Consider the following 17,257-nt stretch of genomic DNA (forward strand, 5'->3'; position numbering starts at 1 on the left):
AATGGTTATTTTTTTATTTTTTTTTATTTTACTTTGGAGAGTTTATTGTCCTCATCCTGAGGCCATTTCATTTCATGGACCTATAGTAGAAAACCCAGAAGTTAGACCAGTACCCTTTCTCCAGTCATGGCAAACGGGGCATTGAACCACTGCTCGAAGGTGCTGCAGCTCTTGAAAATTGTGGGGAGGAGAAAGTTGAGGAGGGCCCAAAGTTCAGGAAGCTTGTTCTGCAGTGGGGTCCCCGTCAGGAGAACCCTTCTTGGGGCCACGTAGTGAGTGTTCAAGACCTGAGTCAGCTTGCAGTGGTGGTTCTTCATGCGGTGTCCTTCGTCCACAATCATGTATTTCCACCGGATCTGTAAGCAAGAGGTGGTGGGCAAAAAGACGTCACTATGCAGAAGGCAGCTCCTCCAATGGAAGAGAGATGATGGAAAACCAAAGACTCCACATACAGTTCACGGCATGATGTGATATTCCTTACAACAGAGGCATCTCAATAAACAGCCCATTCCCTGTGCCTGATAATAACCAAAAAAAAAAAAAATCAAACTCAATGCCGTTGAGTCAATTCTGACTCACAATGACACTGCTTTGGTTTCCGAAGTGGTAAATCTTTACAGAAGTAGATTGTCCACTCTTCTGTGGAGTGGCTGGTGGGTTTGAACCGCCAGCCTTCTGGTTAGCAAATGCTTTAGGCACTACACCATCAGAGCTCCATGCCTGATAACAGAGATGATATTTTGATAACATATGCATATCTTGGAGATACTGCAGGTTTGGCTCCAGACCACAACAATGAAACTAATATTGCAATAAAGTGAATCACACACAGTTTTTGGTTTCCTAAGGCTGGCAGTTCAAACCCACCAGCCACTCCTTGGAAGGAAGGTTGGGCAATCTACTTCTGTAGTGATACTGCCTTGGAAACCCAAGAAGGGGTCGCTAAGAGTCGGGTTCGATTCAATGGCAAATAACAACAACAACAATGCATATAAAAGTATGTTTACACACTCCTGTGGTCTAATAAGTGAGCAGTATCACTAGGAAAAAGTTTGAAATATTGTGAGAATGACCAAAATGGGACACAGAGACATGACATGAACACATGCTGTTGGAAAAACAGCAGTGATAGATTTGCTCGATGCAGGGTTGCCACAAACCTTCGATTGAAAGTGTGAATAAAATGCAGTATCTGCAGGATGCAATAAAACAAAGCTCAATAAAACAAGGTGTGCCTGCAGTCCATTCTCTCTGCCTGATAATATTTTGAAATGCATATCCAGAAGACAACATGATGTAATAATGGACTGTTACAGCAATAATGTTCCTCTGGGGCCAAGTGATTCCAAATGACCTTTTCCCAGAGGAGGACACTTGGGTCCAGAATGAATGGCTCCAGTCTGGCATTAGTAGGGCTGGGACCTCTGCTCATCCAATGCTCCTTTCATTAATCTAACACCCCAACTGCTCTCCCAGAGAGTAATGGTCATGCTTCCTATGCACAAGGAAACTACAGATTCTAGATCTCCAGTTGAAGCAGAAGTGAATGACTGATTTTTCCAAGATGGTGCTACAAGGTACCTACATGTAGAGGGTACCTACATGAATTAGAGTCAACTCAACAGCCACTGGTTTTGTTCCATTTTATTTTTATAGCTGAGACACTCGGTCTTGGTCTGGAAGCTCCACTTAAACCTGTCCACCATACGTGCCCCTGTGGGTATCTGGAATAATAGTGGTATAGCTTCCAGCATCACAGCAACACACAAGTCAACGTAGTACAACAAACTGGTGGAGAAGGAAGAAAGGCCTGCCGATCTACTTCTGAAAATCAGTCAATGAATATGGATGGATCACAACAGAATACTGTCTGATGAGGTGCTGGAAAACGAGTCCTCCTAGGTTGAAAGGCACTACCTAATAGCTACAACAATCTACTCAAACCTATTTATGACTGTGAAAATGGTGCAGGACTCGCCAACATTTCCTTCCATTTCACTTAAGGCTGTCCTGAGCTGGAGTCAACTTAGTACAGTGGTGGAATTCATGGCTCCACACCTTCTAGTCTGTTGTACTGGCTGGCTACTAGCTTCAAGGCTTGGCTCAGTGTTCATTTTAATCTTTTTCTTTAAGCATTAAAACTCACTGCCGCTGAGTCAGATCCAACTCATAGCAACCCCTCCTTCAGTTTCTGAGGCAGTATCTCTACAGGAGTAGATTGCCCAGTCTTCCTTCTGTAGAATGGCTGGTGGCTTTGAACCACCAGCCTTCTGGTTAGCAGTCAAATGCCTTAGGAACTAAGTTGTACTATTTCACTCAGAAGTCTGGACCTTTAGCTTTTTCAAAATAATCAGAAAATCTGGCAACACTGGGCTCTCAGTTCATGCATCTTTCTCACCTGCCAAGCCCTAAAGGAATCTAGGTGGGGTCCCTATTTTAAGATATCCAAAACAAGAGGGTTCACTGACCTGCAGAGAGGGCAGTGCTAAAATAAAATTCCCCCGTTCACACCCAAACTGCAGAATGAAATATGACCATGTCCCACAAGATGACTGTCACACAGAAGGGCAACCAGAGGACATGATCCTCCTTCCTACGTCTACATCTAACCCTCCCCTCTCTACCTTGCCCTCTAAACCTTCCACTGAACCCAGCCATTCCCTACAAAATGGTGGCAATGGCCAAGACTAGCACTAGGTTATCGCACGTCCTGATTCCACTGCCTAAGCCCCTAGAGATATGGGGAGCACTCAGAGTGTTCAGTACCATCGTCACCTTCTTGTTAGAAGCACCAGTAAAGCCAGGGGGCAGGGAACAGAATCATCAGGCAGGTGGGATAGACAGGTAAAAGAAACCACAAGAGCTGTAAGAGTTTTGCTCTTTCCTTCCTCTGTCACCTCCAGGAAATGTGTTTAAGAATCATTTAAGTTGTACCATCAACGGCCCCAAACTTACCAGTACCCTGAAAAGAGGTCAGCAGATGGAAATGCATTTAAATAAATATCCTAAATTGACTTTCCTGTCTAATTTAGCTTATGGAATAATAGAGAATCAGAGGCCTTTGATTTTCCTACTGGGTCTACTACTAATTGGGCTTCTGCTCAGAAAAAATTATACCCCTTTCTATAGCTGTGTTTCTCCAGTAACAAATAAAAGCAATGCATCTTGTTACCCAGCATCTCTGGTGGGTTTTGAGATACATATGCAGAAGACACAATGTCAATTTTTTTTTTTCCTGTAGAATCTCAAATGTACACACATATTCCCATAGTAATATTGAAAAGATGTCTTTTTCTGATACTGCCAAATTTGTCTCTGATGATGATCGGGAACACAGCATTGCTGCTGGTGCCATCGCAATTATTAACCCTCCCCTGAGAACACACTGCCTTTATGTGATTTCCTATGATGCCATGAAGGGAAATCTCTGTTCCCCAAGCAAAAGTTTAGTGCTGAGACAGAATGGACCCCAGAAATAGGGATTTTGCTCAATTCTGGTTCTAACTGAGTTTCAGATTATAGCACTTTCAAGACACCACACAGTAGAAGAAATTACCAAAGGTTAAAAAAAAAAAATTCAGTTTTCATATTTGCCTCATGAAAGAAACAACTTCGTTCATTCTGCATAAATATATCAGAAGAAAAGATGATATAAGTGTGTGGGGGGGGACCAACTTTCTATTTTGTGGCTAATGGACAATTTAGGACAAATTAGGAGACACAGGGACTGCAGGTAGAAAGTAACCCTTCGTCGCCTCCAACAGTTACAGATATAGCCCTGAATGATTCAACCGATGTTGTTGTTATTGTTAGGTGCCATTGAGCTGATGCCAACCCACAGCGACCCCGTGTGACAGAGTGAATCTCCCCATTGTGTTTTCTTGGCTGTCATCTTTACAGAAGCAGATCACCAGGTCTTTCACCCATGGAGCTGCTGGGTGGATCAGAAGCACCAACTTCTGTTTGACAGTAGAGCAGAAACCATCTCCACCACCAGGGCTCCTTAATTGGAACAGTCATAGCCCATTATTTAACCGAGAAAAACCTAGAACTGTGCAAGCACAGAAGCTGTACTCTGGAAAAATATTCACATGGAGAAGATCATCTAGAGAGGTGCCTACTTGTCTGCAGAGAGACAAAGGCATGAGGGGATGACACTAGGTTTCCAACAATAACTCAGGACAAGACACCATTCCTGTATTCAGGGCACAGTCCAGGCTGCTGGAAAGAAAAGGGCTGCTGAAGGAGTCTGGGGTGTTGTTCTTAAGAGAGGGGGCCCATCAACAATGAGAAGATGGTTAAGAGTCCCAGAAGGAATCACACCCACCAAAAAAATAGCATCTATGAAAGTAAAACCCGTGACCAGAAATAGGTGACTCTGAAAAAGTGCGGAGGGAGGGGGGAGAGGGGAATGGAGGGGCCACCTAAAGATCAAATTACACCAGTGGGTATACCAGCACTTGGCTGCATTCAAGTTATTGGCTCAGTGGCATAATGGTTAAAGCACTTGGCCACAAATCAAAAGGTCGGCAGTTTGAATTCACTAGTCACTCTGATAACCAGAAGGCTGGCGGTTCAAACCCACCAGCCACTCCTCGGAAGGAAGATGGGGCAATCTACTTCCGTAGTGATACTGCCTCGGAAACCCAAGGAGGGGTCGCTATGAGTCGGGTCCGACTTGACGGCACATAACAACAACAGCAACAGTCACTCTGCAGGAGAAAGATGTGGCCATCTGCTCTCATAAAGATTATAGCCTAGGAAACTCTATGGGGGCAGTTCTACCCTGTCCCCCAGGGTCTCTATGAGTCAGAATCAACAGCAATGGGTTTTTTTTTTTGGGACAGTGGAAATGGCTTGTGCAATAATACTACAGAAGAAAGTTCTCAAGACCTGCTTCTGTTATGATTATTGGCAAGAAAATGCTATGGAGCAGTTTTCCTTTATAACACATGGGGTCACCATGAGTGAGAACCAACTGGACAGCAACTAACAACAAAACTCATCAACTATGAGAATACAGGCAAAAGTCCCAGGATGAAGCACACTCATCAACAAAGTTGTCGTTGTTCATTGCCACAGAGTTGGTTCTCACTGATGGTCACTCCATGTAGCAGAGAAGAAGTGCTCCACAGAGTTTCCAGGGTTATGACCTTTTGGAAACACATCATTAGGCCTGACTTCTCAGGGGCCTCAGGGTGGGCTTGAACCACCCACCTTCTAGCTAGTAGTTGAACACTTAACTGTATGAGCCACCCAGAGACTCCAGTGACCAAAATATACCTGATTCTCTGAGAGAGAAAGTGGGGAGTGGGGGCAGTGGGGAAGAGAGAGAGAAGTTATCTAATGATCAAATTATACAAACCAATCCCACTGCTGCTAAGCAGATTCCAACTCACAGTGACTATCAATTTTTACAGAAGCAGATGGCCCCATCTATCTCCCTCAGGGTGGCTGGTGGGTTCGAACTGTCAACCTTTTGGTTAGTAGCTAAGCATTTAACCACTGTGCCACCAGGGCTCCTTTAAATTATACTAGTGAGTGAAATGTGGGGACTATTTGTACTTTAGTGTGGTGGCCCATCACGCCAGAGAAAAGCTCTTTTTTAAAAACATACCTTGGCAAGAATGTGCTTGTCTTTTATAATGTACTCGTAAGTCGTCAAGAGGACATTGAATTTGCCACTCCGTAGCTGGGGGACAAGGGAGCGGCGCATGGCAGGGGTGCCCTAGATGGAAAGAAGAAAACACAAGTTGCCCAATGGTGTCTGAGTGTGTGATTTCTCACCAGTCACAGCTCAGGGGGCCGGAGCATGTGAGAGGGAGGGACAAGCGCGTCTGCTTTATCACACACAGACCTGTCCTCTGTGGGGGCAGCGCATGCTAAACTGTACATCTTGGCACTTTCCAGACCCTTCCAGAGAAGCTTTCCTGAGGAAGGCCGAGGGAGAGGTAGGAGAAGGGAGGAAATGAGGGTGACACGGTAAGGCACCATTTCTATGGATGAGGATAGTGGCAGGCCGGGCGCCTGGGTAATCACGGCCTGACTTTGTGGGCAGCCCACAGCAACCCGGTCAGCGGCACTCAGAACACACAGTATTTGTTATTTGTATTACTCTCATCAGAAACCTTGCAATATGATGATTAACAATTTTCTTCAGCATTTCACTATCTGAAAGTAATTATGGTTTATTACAGTAATCTTCCTGGGATGATTAACTCTCTCTGTTTAGTGCATGATGTACATGACAGAACTTTACAACCAAATACCGGTCACAGATGTGCGTGTGCAGTGAAGGAAACAGGGTCTATTTTGTGCTTTTCCCACATTTATACATAAACACAGCATTCCAAACCTTGTAGGAAATTTTCACCACAGAAGGAGCCCATTTGTCAAATTCGTATGTCCAGTTCGATAGGGTCCTAGAGAACAAACGGAAAGGAACAGACAGAAATAAACACGTGTACAAAAATCAGTGGTCGAAAAGGTGTTCTTATTCATTTTTCAGGCCTCCCCTTGAAAGGGCCGAGAGAACATAAAATATCTCCACTACGTATTTATTTTAAAGCCGTGGAAGAAAGAGATAAGTTAGCAATAAGCTGCCATGAAGCATGACAGGTTTATTTGTGGGCCAAAGAAAAATCTCATAAGAAAAAATTACAGAATGCATAAACATAGAGGGCAGGAAAACTAAATTTTAACATGGCATTAGAAAACAGCCACTGCCAGGGTGGTTCTGTGAGTCTTTAGAAACAGCCATATAAGTACAGAGAAAAGTTGAGTCAGGAAAAAGAAATCACAAAACCACATGGCAGTATTCAAGAAATCTGCCAAGAAGGCACAGGGGAGGAAATCGTGAATGACTTGAAAAAATCTCTTAAAGGGTCAGTAACATACGTGGCAGAATACACAAACTATAGATAAAGCCAAAATGCAGATGCGAGATAGAGATAAAATGCAGAAGACATCTACATATTATGGATTCAGACAAGATAAAAAATCCTGCAAATAGTCCTCTCATTTAGACAAAATTTGAAGGAAATGCAGAAATAGAACCCTTAGTCCTACTCCAGATCTAAGATTGACTCAGCACTGAGGCCTGTGAGGGGCCTTCAAAGAGGAAGCTGTAACCCAATAACCACAAGCAGATACACAAGACTCCAAGGCTGAGAGCAGTTACTCCTTCACTCAAGGTAAAGCACTAGGCTGTTAACTCAAAGGCCAGCAGTTCGAACCCACTAGTGGCTCCACAGGAGCTCTGGTAGCATAGTGCCTAAGGCACTTGACAGCTAACCAGAAGGCTGGAGGTTCAAACTCACCAGCCACTCATCGGAAGAAAGATGGAGCAATCTACTTCCGTAGTGATACTGCCTCGGAAACTCAAGGAGGGGTTGCTATGAGTCAGGTCCAACTCGACAGCACATAACAACAACAACAACAACAGTGGCTCCACAGGATAAAAGACCTGGTGATCTGCTCCTATAAAGACTTCAGCCCAGGAAACCCAGTAGGGCAGTTCTACCCTCTCATATGGGGCTGCGGCTTGATGGGATTCGACTTGATGGCGCACAACAATGACTCCTTCGCTCAAAGAGCCTTGGTAGCACAATGGTTAAGTGCCTGGCTAAGTGCTTAGATGCTAACCAAAAGGTTGGTAGTTCAAACCTGCCCAGAGTGTCCACAGAAGAAAAGTCCAGTGATGTGTTTCTGTAAAGATCACAACCTATGAAATGCTATGGGGCAGGTCTACTCTTATCCCATGGGGTCACTATGGAAGGGGGTTGCTTGGAAGCAACCCAACAGCACTTAACAACAACAATCTATAATAAGAGAATATGTAAGAATAAACCCATTGCTGCCCAGTCTGTTCTGATCCATAGCGACCCTCCAGGACAGAGTAGAACTGTCCCATAGAGTTTTTTAGGCCATAATCTTTATGGAAGCCAATGACACATCTTTCACCCATGGAGTGGCTGGTGGATTTGAACTGTCGACCTTTTGCTTAGCAGCCAACCACTTAACTACTGTGCTGTCAGGGTTCCTTTGTATAAGAATGCATATCCTCATACAATCTCTAGAAACACAAACAGAAAGGCTTATGGAAGTGGAACAAGGAAAAATCAAAGACCTATTTAAAAATAATCTTACCTTTTCCAGGCTACTTAGTAAGTGATGGTGAACACCACTCACTCACTGTATAGTGGGCAGGCTGTGTAGACAGTGGTGCTAATGGCTGATAAAAACCACTGGGTCCCAGGCTTAACAGCCAATCAAGGAGGAGGGGGAAGGAAATCTAAATTCACATGCACCTAGTGATCCTGTTCCATGCTGCTGTTCAGCCATAAGTGAAAAATAAGGACAAGCTTCTAATAGGGCAATCTCCAACATGCAGGAAGATAAGCGTGGAACAAATGGCTATACTTACGAAAGGGGCACAATGATGAGATAGGGGCCATTGAGTCTTTTGTGCTCCATCAGATACGTGATGAGTGCAATGGTCTGGATGGTCTTCCCCAGCCCCATTTCATCGGCTAAGATCCCATTCAAATTGTTATTATACAGTGAAACCATCCATTCCAGGCCCTGGAGCTGAAACGAAGAGTAATTGCTTCAATTACCCAAGATCTGCACAGGTAATTAATACTAATACAACTCAAGTGAGGCCGTGACTTCTCCCCTCCACAGCCCTGAATGGTGAGTTTCCTGTAGTCGGGGAGCGGGGAAGCACTGACACGGAGGGAATTTACATCGGAGCTAGGCATCATGCCTGCTGCTTGGCAGGTGCTGGGTGTTAATCAGATCTAGAAGGGTCGGCGGCAGCACACGGGTAGGATTTTAAGCAGCTCCGCCACTCACGCCGACTTAATGTTTCACAGTAGATGGCATTTGAGAATTATTATAAATGAAGAAAACCCAATCCACTGCTGATCCCAAGCACTCCAAGAACAAAAAGCCAATGGGAGGGTGAAAGACAAACCGGAAGGCAGGTTTAATGGGAAGACCCTGATCTTCCAGGAATAGCCTTCCTGGCGATGATGCACCCACCTCAGGGGTAGGGTGCCCTGAGGGAGGAAAGGGGTGACCAAGGAGCCAAGGGGTGCTCTGCTGGCCCACACCACCCAATTCTGGGGGCAAGAAAGCTCCTAGGTAGCACATGGACACTGTAATGTGTGTGCCCTCGAAGGGTCACATACCAGAAGCAGACTGGCTGGAAACATGGTCAATGTATTTTTAAAGTACATCACCACCAGACAAGCAATTTAGGATTGCCCATGATATATACAAGAAAGACTGAGTGGAAATACAAAACAGTTAACATCCTTCTGCCCTCCCCTCACCCCTAGTAACTGTCTCCCTTGTGGCAGAATTCTCATCTTCCACACTGTAATGCTGAACAGCTTCCAATAGAGCTTGCAGACTTAGACTAAGGATTAGGAAGAAAGGCCTGGCAATCTTCTTCTGAAAATCAACCACCGTAAAGGCTGTGGATCCCGATAGTCTACTCTGCAACTGATCATGGGGAAGGTGCAGGACCACACAGCATTTGCTTCCATCCTGCATGGGATCATCACAGGAAACAGGTCAAATGAGACCCCTATTATGTCTGTGCACTAGGTGTCATCCAAACACGGCAGCTCACACCTTTATCGTGCCTTTAAAAGACATATAAATGCAGTACATGCTGCTCCTAGGTGGTGGAATCAGAGCTAAAACTAAGGTCACAACCCACATTTCAAAGAAGTGATTAACTTATTTTAAGATGAGGTTCAGATGTTCCTGCTTTAAAACAGCGTGCCTGGGTTTTAAGGGATCTATAATAAAACTGCTCTGAATATGAAGCCAGTATATTCCTAAAACAAAAGTTATTCCCAAACCATAAATGAGAAACCTGGCATGCGCTGGTGAAGAAGGTGACGGGGAAGTGCTCAGCAGAACTGCAGGCATCATGGGGAGGATCGCAACACTGCAAGTCATGTGACCAACACTTCTCCTCCATCATCAAAACCTCTAAAGAACCCACATGTGCACAACATGCTCGGATCCACAGATCCTTCTCTGCCACAGCCATTACCTGGTAATGCTTCAGGGTCCCATTGATGAGGAGGGCCGACTGCTTCTCTACCCGCTCAGAGATGGCATGAGCCACGGTATAGTAGGACTGGGAGCCCCGCGCACTGTACTGCATGCTGTACTCGTCGTCCACGTCCTGCTTGGCTGTCCTGAGGAGGAGAGTGGGAAGTGCGTGCAGACATCTGGTGTATTATGTGTTATCTGTTTCTGTTCCAAAAATGAACTGACAGCCTAAGTCAGCTGCAAAGTACAGCTTATTTGTCCCTTATGTTGGGAGTGCCTGGGAGCTGCAAATGGGTCAGCACTCAACTACTAGTAGTAGAAAGGCTGGTGGTTCAAACTTACCCAGAGGTGCCTCAGAAGAAAGGCCTAGTTATCTGCTTCCATAAGAAAACAGCCACAAAAACCCTATAGAGCGCAGTTCTACTCTGCACACACGGGCTCTCCATGAGTTGGAATTGACCCAACAGCAACTAACAACAATACATGTCTTAGAGTTAATAAACGTCACCAGTGTTGTTAGCTGCACTCGAGTTAATCCTGACTCATGGCGAGCCCATGCATAATGGAACAAAAGGCTGCCCCACCCTGTGCCATCCCCGTGATCAGTCGCAGACCGGACCTCTGTGATCCGCTGGGTTTTCACTGGCTGATTTTCAGAAGTAGATCATTAAACCCTTCTTCCTAATCTGTCATACTCTAGAAGCTCCACTGAAACTTGTTAGCATCCTAGCAAAACACCAGCCTCTGCTGACAGACAAATGGTGGCTGCCCATGAGGTGCACTGGCTGGGAACCGAACCCAAGTTTCCTGTGTAGAAGGTGAGAATTCTAACCCTCCCCAAAACTAAGCAACCAAAAACAAGCCTATTGCTGATGAGTCAATTCTGACTTATAGAGACCCTCTAGCACAGAGTAGAACTGCCCCATAGGGTTTCCAAGGCCATAAATCTTTAGGGAAGCCGAATGTGCCTCATCTTTCTTCCATGGCATAGCTGCTGAGTTCAAACCACCGACCTTTCAGTTAGCACTGTGCACTTAACTACTGTACCACCAGGGGTCCTTTCAAAACTAAGCAAAGTGGGGATCATTACCATCCCCATTTTATACATATGGTGACCTTGAGGCCCAGACAGGTTAATTAATCTGCCCAGGGTCACAAAATTGGGGACAAGGATCTGAACACAGGTCAGCTTGACCTCAAATGACCAATAAGAGAATGACCCCCACACCCGGCGTGTGTGTGTGGGGGGGCGCTCTGCATAGTCTTCAAGAAACCCATTTCCAAGGAAGCAAGCTTGGTGAGACACGCACTCAATGATCTGCTTAGCATCCTTCTCGGAAACATCTTCACTGTTTGGATCCAGGAGTATTTTCTCTTCCATGTCCTGCCTACCAGACTCTTCCTCCTCATCCTGGGGAAGAAACAAAGATGAGGGAAAATGACACTTCAGCAAGGGAATCGTGACAGCCAGCACTTCTAGAAAACAGATGAAAATGAACTGAATTTCACACAAGTGAAGTAAGCAAATACAATTAGGAGAGGAAGGAAATGGAAGGGTTGCTTAAACAATAAACAATTCCACTGCTATTTAAATCACTGAATCAGAATCAGTGAAAGGAACCCTTTGGGGACCATCTAGAGCCCTTGGTCCCAAGAACTGTTGTTGGTGTGGTTGTTTACAGTTGTCAAGTTGGCCCTGGCTCAGGTCACCTTGTCCTGCACCATCCCCATGATCGGCTGTAGATCATTTGGGTTTCACTGGCTGATTTCCAAAAGTGGGTCACCAGGCTTTTCTTCCTAGTCCATCTTACTCTGGAAGCTCCGATAAAACCTGTCCAGCGTCATAGCAACACATAGCCTCCACTGATACATGGTGGTGGTTGTGCCTGAGGTGCACTGCCCAGGGTTTGAACCAGGGTCTCCTGCATGGAAGGTGAGAATTCTACTACTGAACACTAATGCCTCATTTCCTCTTCTTGTGTGCAAACGAATTTGGAATTCACCAAGTTTCCCCATTGGCCAGGATCCTCTAAATGGTCACTGAACCACTGAGCCTACACCATGAAAGCATTTGCTAATCCTGAGCCCACTCATCACCGGAAGGCCAATGCTGGGGGAAGAAGGGACAGAAAGACACAGGCCCTGAGTTCACGGATATAATTCTTCCCCATGAACTTCCAAACCAACAGACCAGAAGAAGAGACACATACATACCTCCTCCTCATAATCAGAATCGCTCTCCTCACTGTCCGACCTAGGAGCAACTTCATAGCTACAGGAAAAGGAGTGGGGAAAAGAGGACTTAGTTTTTCACATTATAAAACAATGACATGCACATGCGACATGACTGCCATGTCCTATGCACAAATGACAAATACAGGTGTCAATTCCAACCACTTTAGAAAAGACCGTGTTGCTTTCGCTTTAAATGCTACAGGGCAACCAGAACCCAAAAAGCCCAAGAACACTGCTATTTCTGCTTTACCCAGGGTTCATTTCCAACCAGGCGTCCAGCTGACTCGCTTTGGGAGCTTCTGGTCCAAAAAGGACCTTTCCGGTTTCTGTGTGGGTTACTTTGACGGGCAAGTCACTCATCTGGCTGCTCTCATCTATGGGCTAGAAGGAGAGAAGACACCATCACTCGATGCTGAGACATTGCCCCTGATTCCGGCAGGATACTCCTCAGCCTTGGGGCTGCTCAGCATCTGAGGCCTCTTTCTGGGTCTAGGGATTCCTGGCCCTCGTGAGTCCTGCTGGAAAGCAGAACGCTACCTTGCACTGTATGAAAACAAATCCATTGCTGTCAACTCCGACTCATGGTGACCCCATGTGGTACACAGCAGAACTGCATTCCATAGGATATTCTTGGCTGTATTCTCTACGGAAAAGGAGCCCTAGTGTCATGGTGCTTAAAGCACTCAGCTGCCAATCACAAGGCTGACAGGTAGAATCCACCAGCTGCTCTGCAGAAGAAGAAAGATGAAGCAGTCTGCTCCTCCAACGATTATAAACTTGGAAATCCCATGGGCAATTCTACTGTGTCTTATAGGGTCACTAAGAGTTGGCATTGACTTAATAGCAGTGGGTTTGGTTTTTGATGAATCTCTAATGGAAGGTGCCCTGGTGGCACAATGGTCAAGCACTCAGCTACCAACTGAAAGATCAAGGTTTGAATCCAGCCAGTGGTTCCACAGAAGAAAAACCTGGTGATCTGCTTCCATAAAGATGACAGCCAAAAAAACTCTACGGGACAGTTCTGTCACATGGGGTTGCCAGGAGTTGGAATCAACTTGACAACACCCAACAACAACAATCTTTACAGAAGCAAACGGCTAAGCCTTTCTTCTGTGGTGCTACTGGGTGGGTCTGAACTGCCAATCTTAAGTTTGTAGCTGAGTGCAAACCATACACACCTCCCAGGGGCTCTCATCATAGAGAAACTGAAAATGCCACCCCATGATGCTGTGGTACAGGCAGCACAAGGCCACGCACAGCACCACCAAGAGGATGTGCTCTCCAAGGCTCTGAGATGTTCCAACTGCGGGGGACATTCAAGTTGTGGGGAATGACAGGAACAATGATGGAAGGCACATGATGGTAGCAGCAAGGCCTCCTGCCAGCAGCAGCAGTATCCTCCCTGGACCACTTGTACAATATAATGCCAGATGTGGCCCCAGGTCAGGTGCTCCTGTCTTCCTGGAGACCTACTGAACAGCCCAATATCCTATTATTACATCCCCTTCTTAACTAAAATCAAAGAGAGATACTTTTCGTCCTTTGCAAATAAGAACCCCTAATACGTTTTCCCACAAGGAAAACCACTTACAACCATAGCAAACCACGGTTTCAGAGAGACTAGGAAAAGGAAAAGGTGTTGTAATTTGTGTCATCTGACTGGTTGGTTTGGCTTCTGCAGAATCAGGGTCCTTTATCCAAAACCGAAACCAGTTGCCTCCAACTTGATTCCAACTCATAGTGATCCCATATGTGTGTCAGGGTAGAGCTGGGTTCAGTAGGGTTTTCAATGTTTAATTTCTGGGAAACCAAACTTGCCAGGCCTTTCTTCCAATGCACCTCTGGGTGAACATGAACTTTCAACCTTTCAGTGCACAGCCAAGTACTTTAACCATTGGCACCATTCAGGGATGTCATCCAAAACCAAACCACTAGGTGTCTAACCCAACTGTTATCACTTCTAAGTGCGACAAAGAAAAAAAAAAAAAAAAAAGCTCTGCTAATGTGAAACCTGACGAATCGACTAAGGCTGAACTGAAGTTCATTACTAGACTATGAAAAATGACTTGCTCAGGAAATTAACAGTAATGAAATTGCAGAGGCTGCATTTAACCCACTTCAGAGAACAAATTACTGTAAAAGACCTGGACCAGAGTAATCCTATGCAAATGAGTGTTACTGGTTATAGGGGGCCATTCCTCTAGGATCGACCCCCAGGCAAGACCTGTGTTGAGAAAGGCTTGATTTGTAAGGAGTTCAAGTAAGTTATCCATCTTCTTAAAAGTAATCAAATCGAATGTCTACACAATTCCTACCAAAGGAATTTTCCTAAATTATTTTTAATGCCAAACCAAAAAAAACAAATTCACTGCCATGGAGTCAGTTCAGACTCAAAGCGACCCCTCCTTGGGTTTCCGAGGTGGCATCTCTATGGAAGCAGATTGCCCAGTCTTCCTTCCGAGGAGCGGCTGGTAGGTTTGAACTGCCAGCCTTCTGGTTAGCAGTCAAATGCCTTAGGCACTATGCCACTAGGGCTCCTATTCTTAATGAGGATTAAGCAAAAAATACAACGGCATGCTGAGTGTTATTTTTAGGGGCGGATTACCCAAAGCAAGGTAAGCACAGGCTTACTTGTGCTTATTTACTCATCTGTCATGAATAACTTCCCATGGGTTTTACAACATCTTTCAGCACAAGTAAGCCTGTGCTTACCTTGCCTACTGGGTACTCCATCCCCCTCAGGGATTTAAATGTGAAAAGGGACTTTGATTCTTTAGGAAGGTGTTGTGGGGTTGGGAGAGTAACAGATGCCAGCCATCCCAAAAACTGAATCTTTGCCATGGTGAAAAAAATGTGCAAGTGTTCACTACAGATTAGTAAATAAACACACGTAAGCCTATGCTTACTTTGCTTATTGGGTATTCCAACACTAATTATTTTCTCTTTCTTATAGAAGTAGATGTTCTTACTAATGTCAGAAAGTAGTGGTTAGTTCCCACCAAAAACAAAAATAAATAACCCAAATCCATTGCCATCAAGTCAATTTCTGACTCATGGCAACTCTTGTTATAATCAGAGACAATGTATTAACAATTATCCACAAAAATAACTTTTAAAAAAAGAAAAGTTATCCTCCAGATTGTCCTTTTCTCCTTTGTGTGCGCTAAAGCAATGGTTGCTAAGGCCATCACCTTCTGTGAGGCGATGAGGCGTCCTCCTCATGAATCTTAAAGGTCATCTACACGCTCACAAGATCAAGAAGGGGCGCTACCATTCGCCCTCACGTCCCTCAGAGAAATCGTATTCCATTATCCGTAACTATTATACTACAGCGGGTATTATTGCTTACGTCATGCCTCAGAGAAAATTGGAAATCACTGTAGCTGGAATTAGAACTTTGGCAGAGAGCACGGAATGAGCACAGCAGAGCGGAATAAGAGCATTATTTCAAAACAAACTGAGCAAGCTGCTCACTTTGCAAACTTCAGCAAACACACTGCACACTTTTAAAGATTAAAAGGAAAAGAGAAGAAAAGGTGTTTGTCATGGGCCCCAGATTGGTAGTTAATTTTCCCAAGAGGCAGTAAGAGAGAAGAGCATTTTTACACAAATATGTTAAGTCTCTTCCCCATGCTTGTTAATTACAGACTGGCAGTAAGGCAGGTGTAGGTCAGGCTGGGATTTTGCAAATTAGAGCCGTTTCTAAATACTCTCATATATGGTATTCTTGCTCCATACCAGCCCACTGAGAGTTTTTTACGCTTTAGCTATTTATCCTAATCTTTTCTTCACTTGTGATAATATAGTAGCTAAGGAACATTTATTGTTCCAGAGGTTTCTGTGTGGAATAGTGGTTTCCACCTCTTTTTCCCTAGATCCAGGCAATTCACATTCACAATGTACCTGGCAGGCACAAGATCCTAGAATGGGCAGGAGCGACAGCCTGCCCACCCCAGTCTCCAGGATGGGTTGTCAGCCTATGTGAGAGCAGGGGAGGGTGGTTTCAACTATCTGTCAACCATCATGCTCTGGAGCTGTGCCTCCTTGCACAGAGGAACCTTGAGTTTCTTAGAAATTCACTAAATACATCAGTGTATTCTGTATTCTCAAGTTTCAGGAGAAAACTATAAATACTAGGAAATAAAGTTTAAGAAGATGCTGCAGAATCTACAAACAGAAACAATATTGTAAAGCTACAGAAAATGTCAAAAAGTAAGTTAACCAAATATAGGTGAATTGCTTGGTTTAGGTATTTTTCTAATTTCAAATGATAACAAACAAGGGAAGGTGGGTTATAGTTTACACTTATCTATTGGTTACTGAGGAGCTCTGGTAGCATAGTGCCTAAGGCACTTCACTGCTAACCAGAAGGCTGGCGGTTCAAACCCACCAGCCACTCCTCAGAAGGAAGGTTGGACAATCTACTTCTGTAGTGACACTGCCTCAGAAACCCAAGGAGGGGTCGCTATGAGTCAGGTCTGACTTGACAGCACATAACAACAACAACATTGGTTAGTGGGCACACGTAATTAAAGCATCACTTATGAGTCTTACACACTCTGTATAGTCATAAATATATGCCTGTAAGTGCACAGGAAATTCTAGAATGGGATACAAGAAACTTCCTATCAGTTGTCTGAGATAGAAGCAGATTTTTCACTGTATCCCTTTCATACTATTCTAGTTTTCTACTATGTCAACATACTACTATTTTACTTAAAAATGATTAGCTGAGTAAACAGAAAATCGTTATACACTGAGAATGGAACTAGAAAGTATGACAAGGACTCCATTCAGCAGAAAATAGCAGAAATCGTTGCAAAATTCCTTACCTCACCATCTGGCCCCAGGACAGACTCCCCTCCCTCGGCATTCTCTTCAGCTTTCTGCAAAACAGCAATGGCATTACTAGGGATATATCCTAAAGAAGTGAGAGGCAGGACAAGAA

The 17,257-nt window shown here is 44.7% G+C and overlaps 1 protein-coding gene across 1 annotated transcript in view; it reads right to left on the minus strand.

Moving 5' to 3' along the window:
• The window catches only part of SMARCA2 (SWI/SNF related, matrix associated, actin dependent regulator of chromatin, subfamily a, member 2), a 239,576-nt gene that overhangs the window by 139,036 nt on the left and 83,283 nt on the right, over positions 1-17,257 (minus strand). Inside the window, exons 9-17 of the mRNA XM_042780710.1 lie at positions 17,142-17,195; positions 12,560-12,690; positions 12,289-12,346; positions 11,385-11,485; positions 10,073-10,220; positions 8,426-8,589; positions 6,356-6,422; positions 5,618-5,728; positions 114-356 (exon numbers count right to left, since the gene is read on the minus strand). Of these exons, the coding sequence (XP_042636644.1) occupies positions 114-356; positions 5,618-5,728; positions 6,356-6,422; positions 8,426-8,589; positions 10,073-10,220; positions 11,385-11,485; positions 12,289-12,346; positions 12,560-12,690; positions 17,142-17,195 (1,077 nt within the window). The remainder of the gene's footprint in view (positions 1-113; positions 357-5,617; positions 5,729-6,355; positions 6,423-8,425; positions 8,590-10,072; positions 10,221-11,384; positions 11,486-12,288; positions 12,347-12,559; positions 12,691-17,141; positions 17,196-17,257) is intronic.

The sequence above is a fragment of the Orycteropus afer genome, unplaced genomic scaffold (assembly GCF_000298275.1).
Source record: "Orycteropus afer afer isolate SDZICR_OR568_19922 unplaced genomic scaffold, OryAfe1.0 scaffold00005, whole genome shotgun sequence".
NCBI lineage: Eukaryota > Metazoa > Chordata > Mammalia > Tubulidentata > Orycteropodidae > Orycteropus > Orycteropus afer.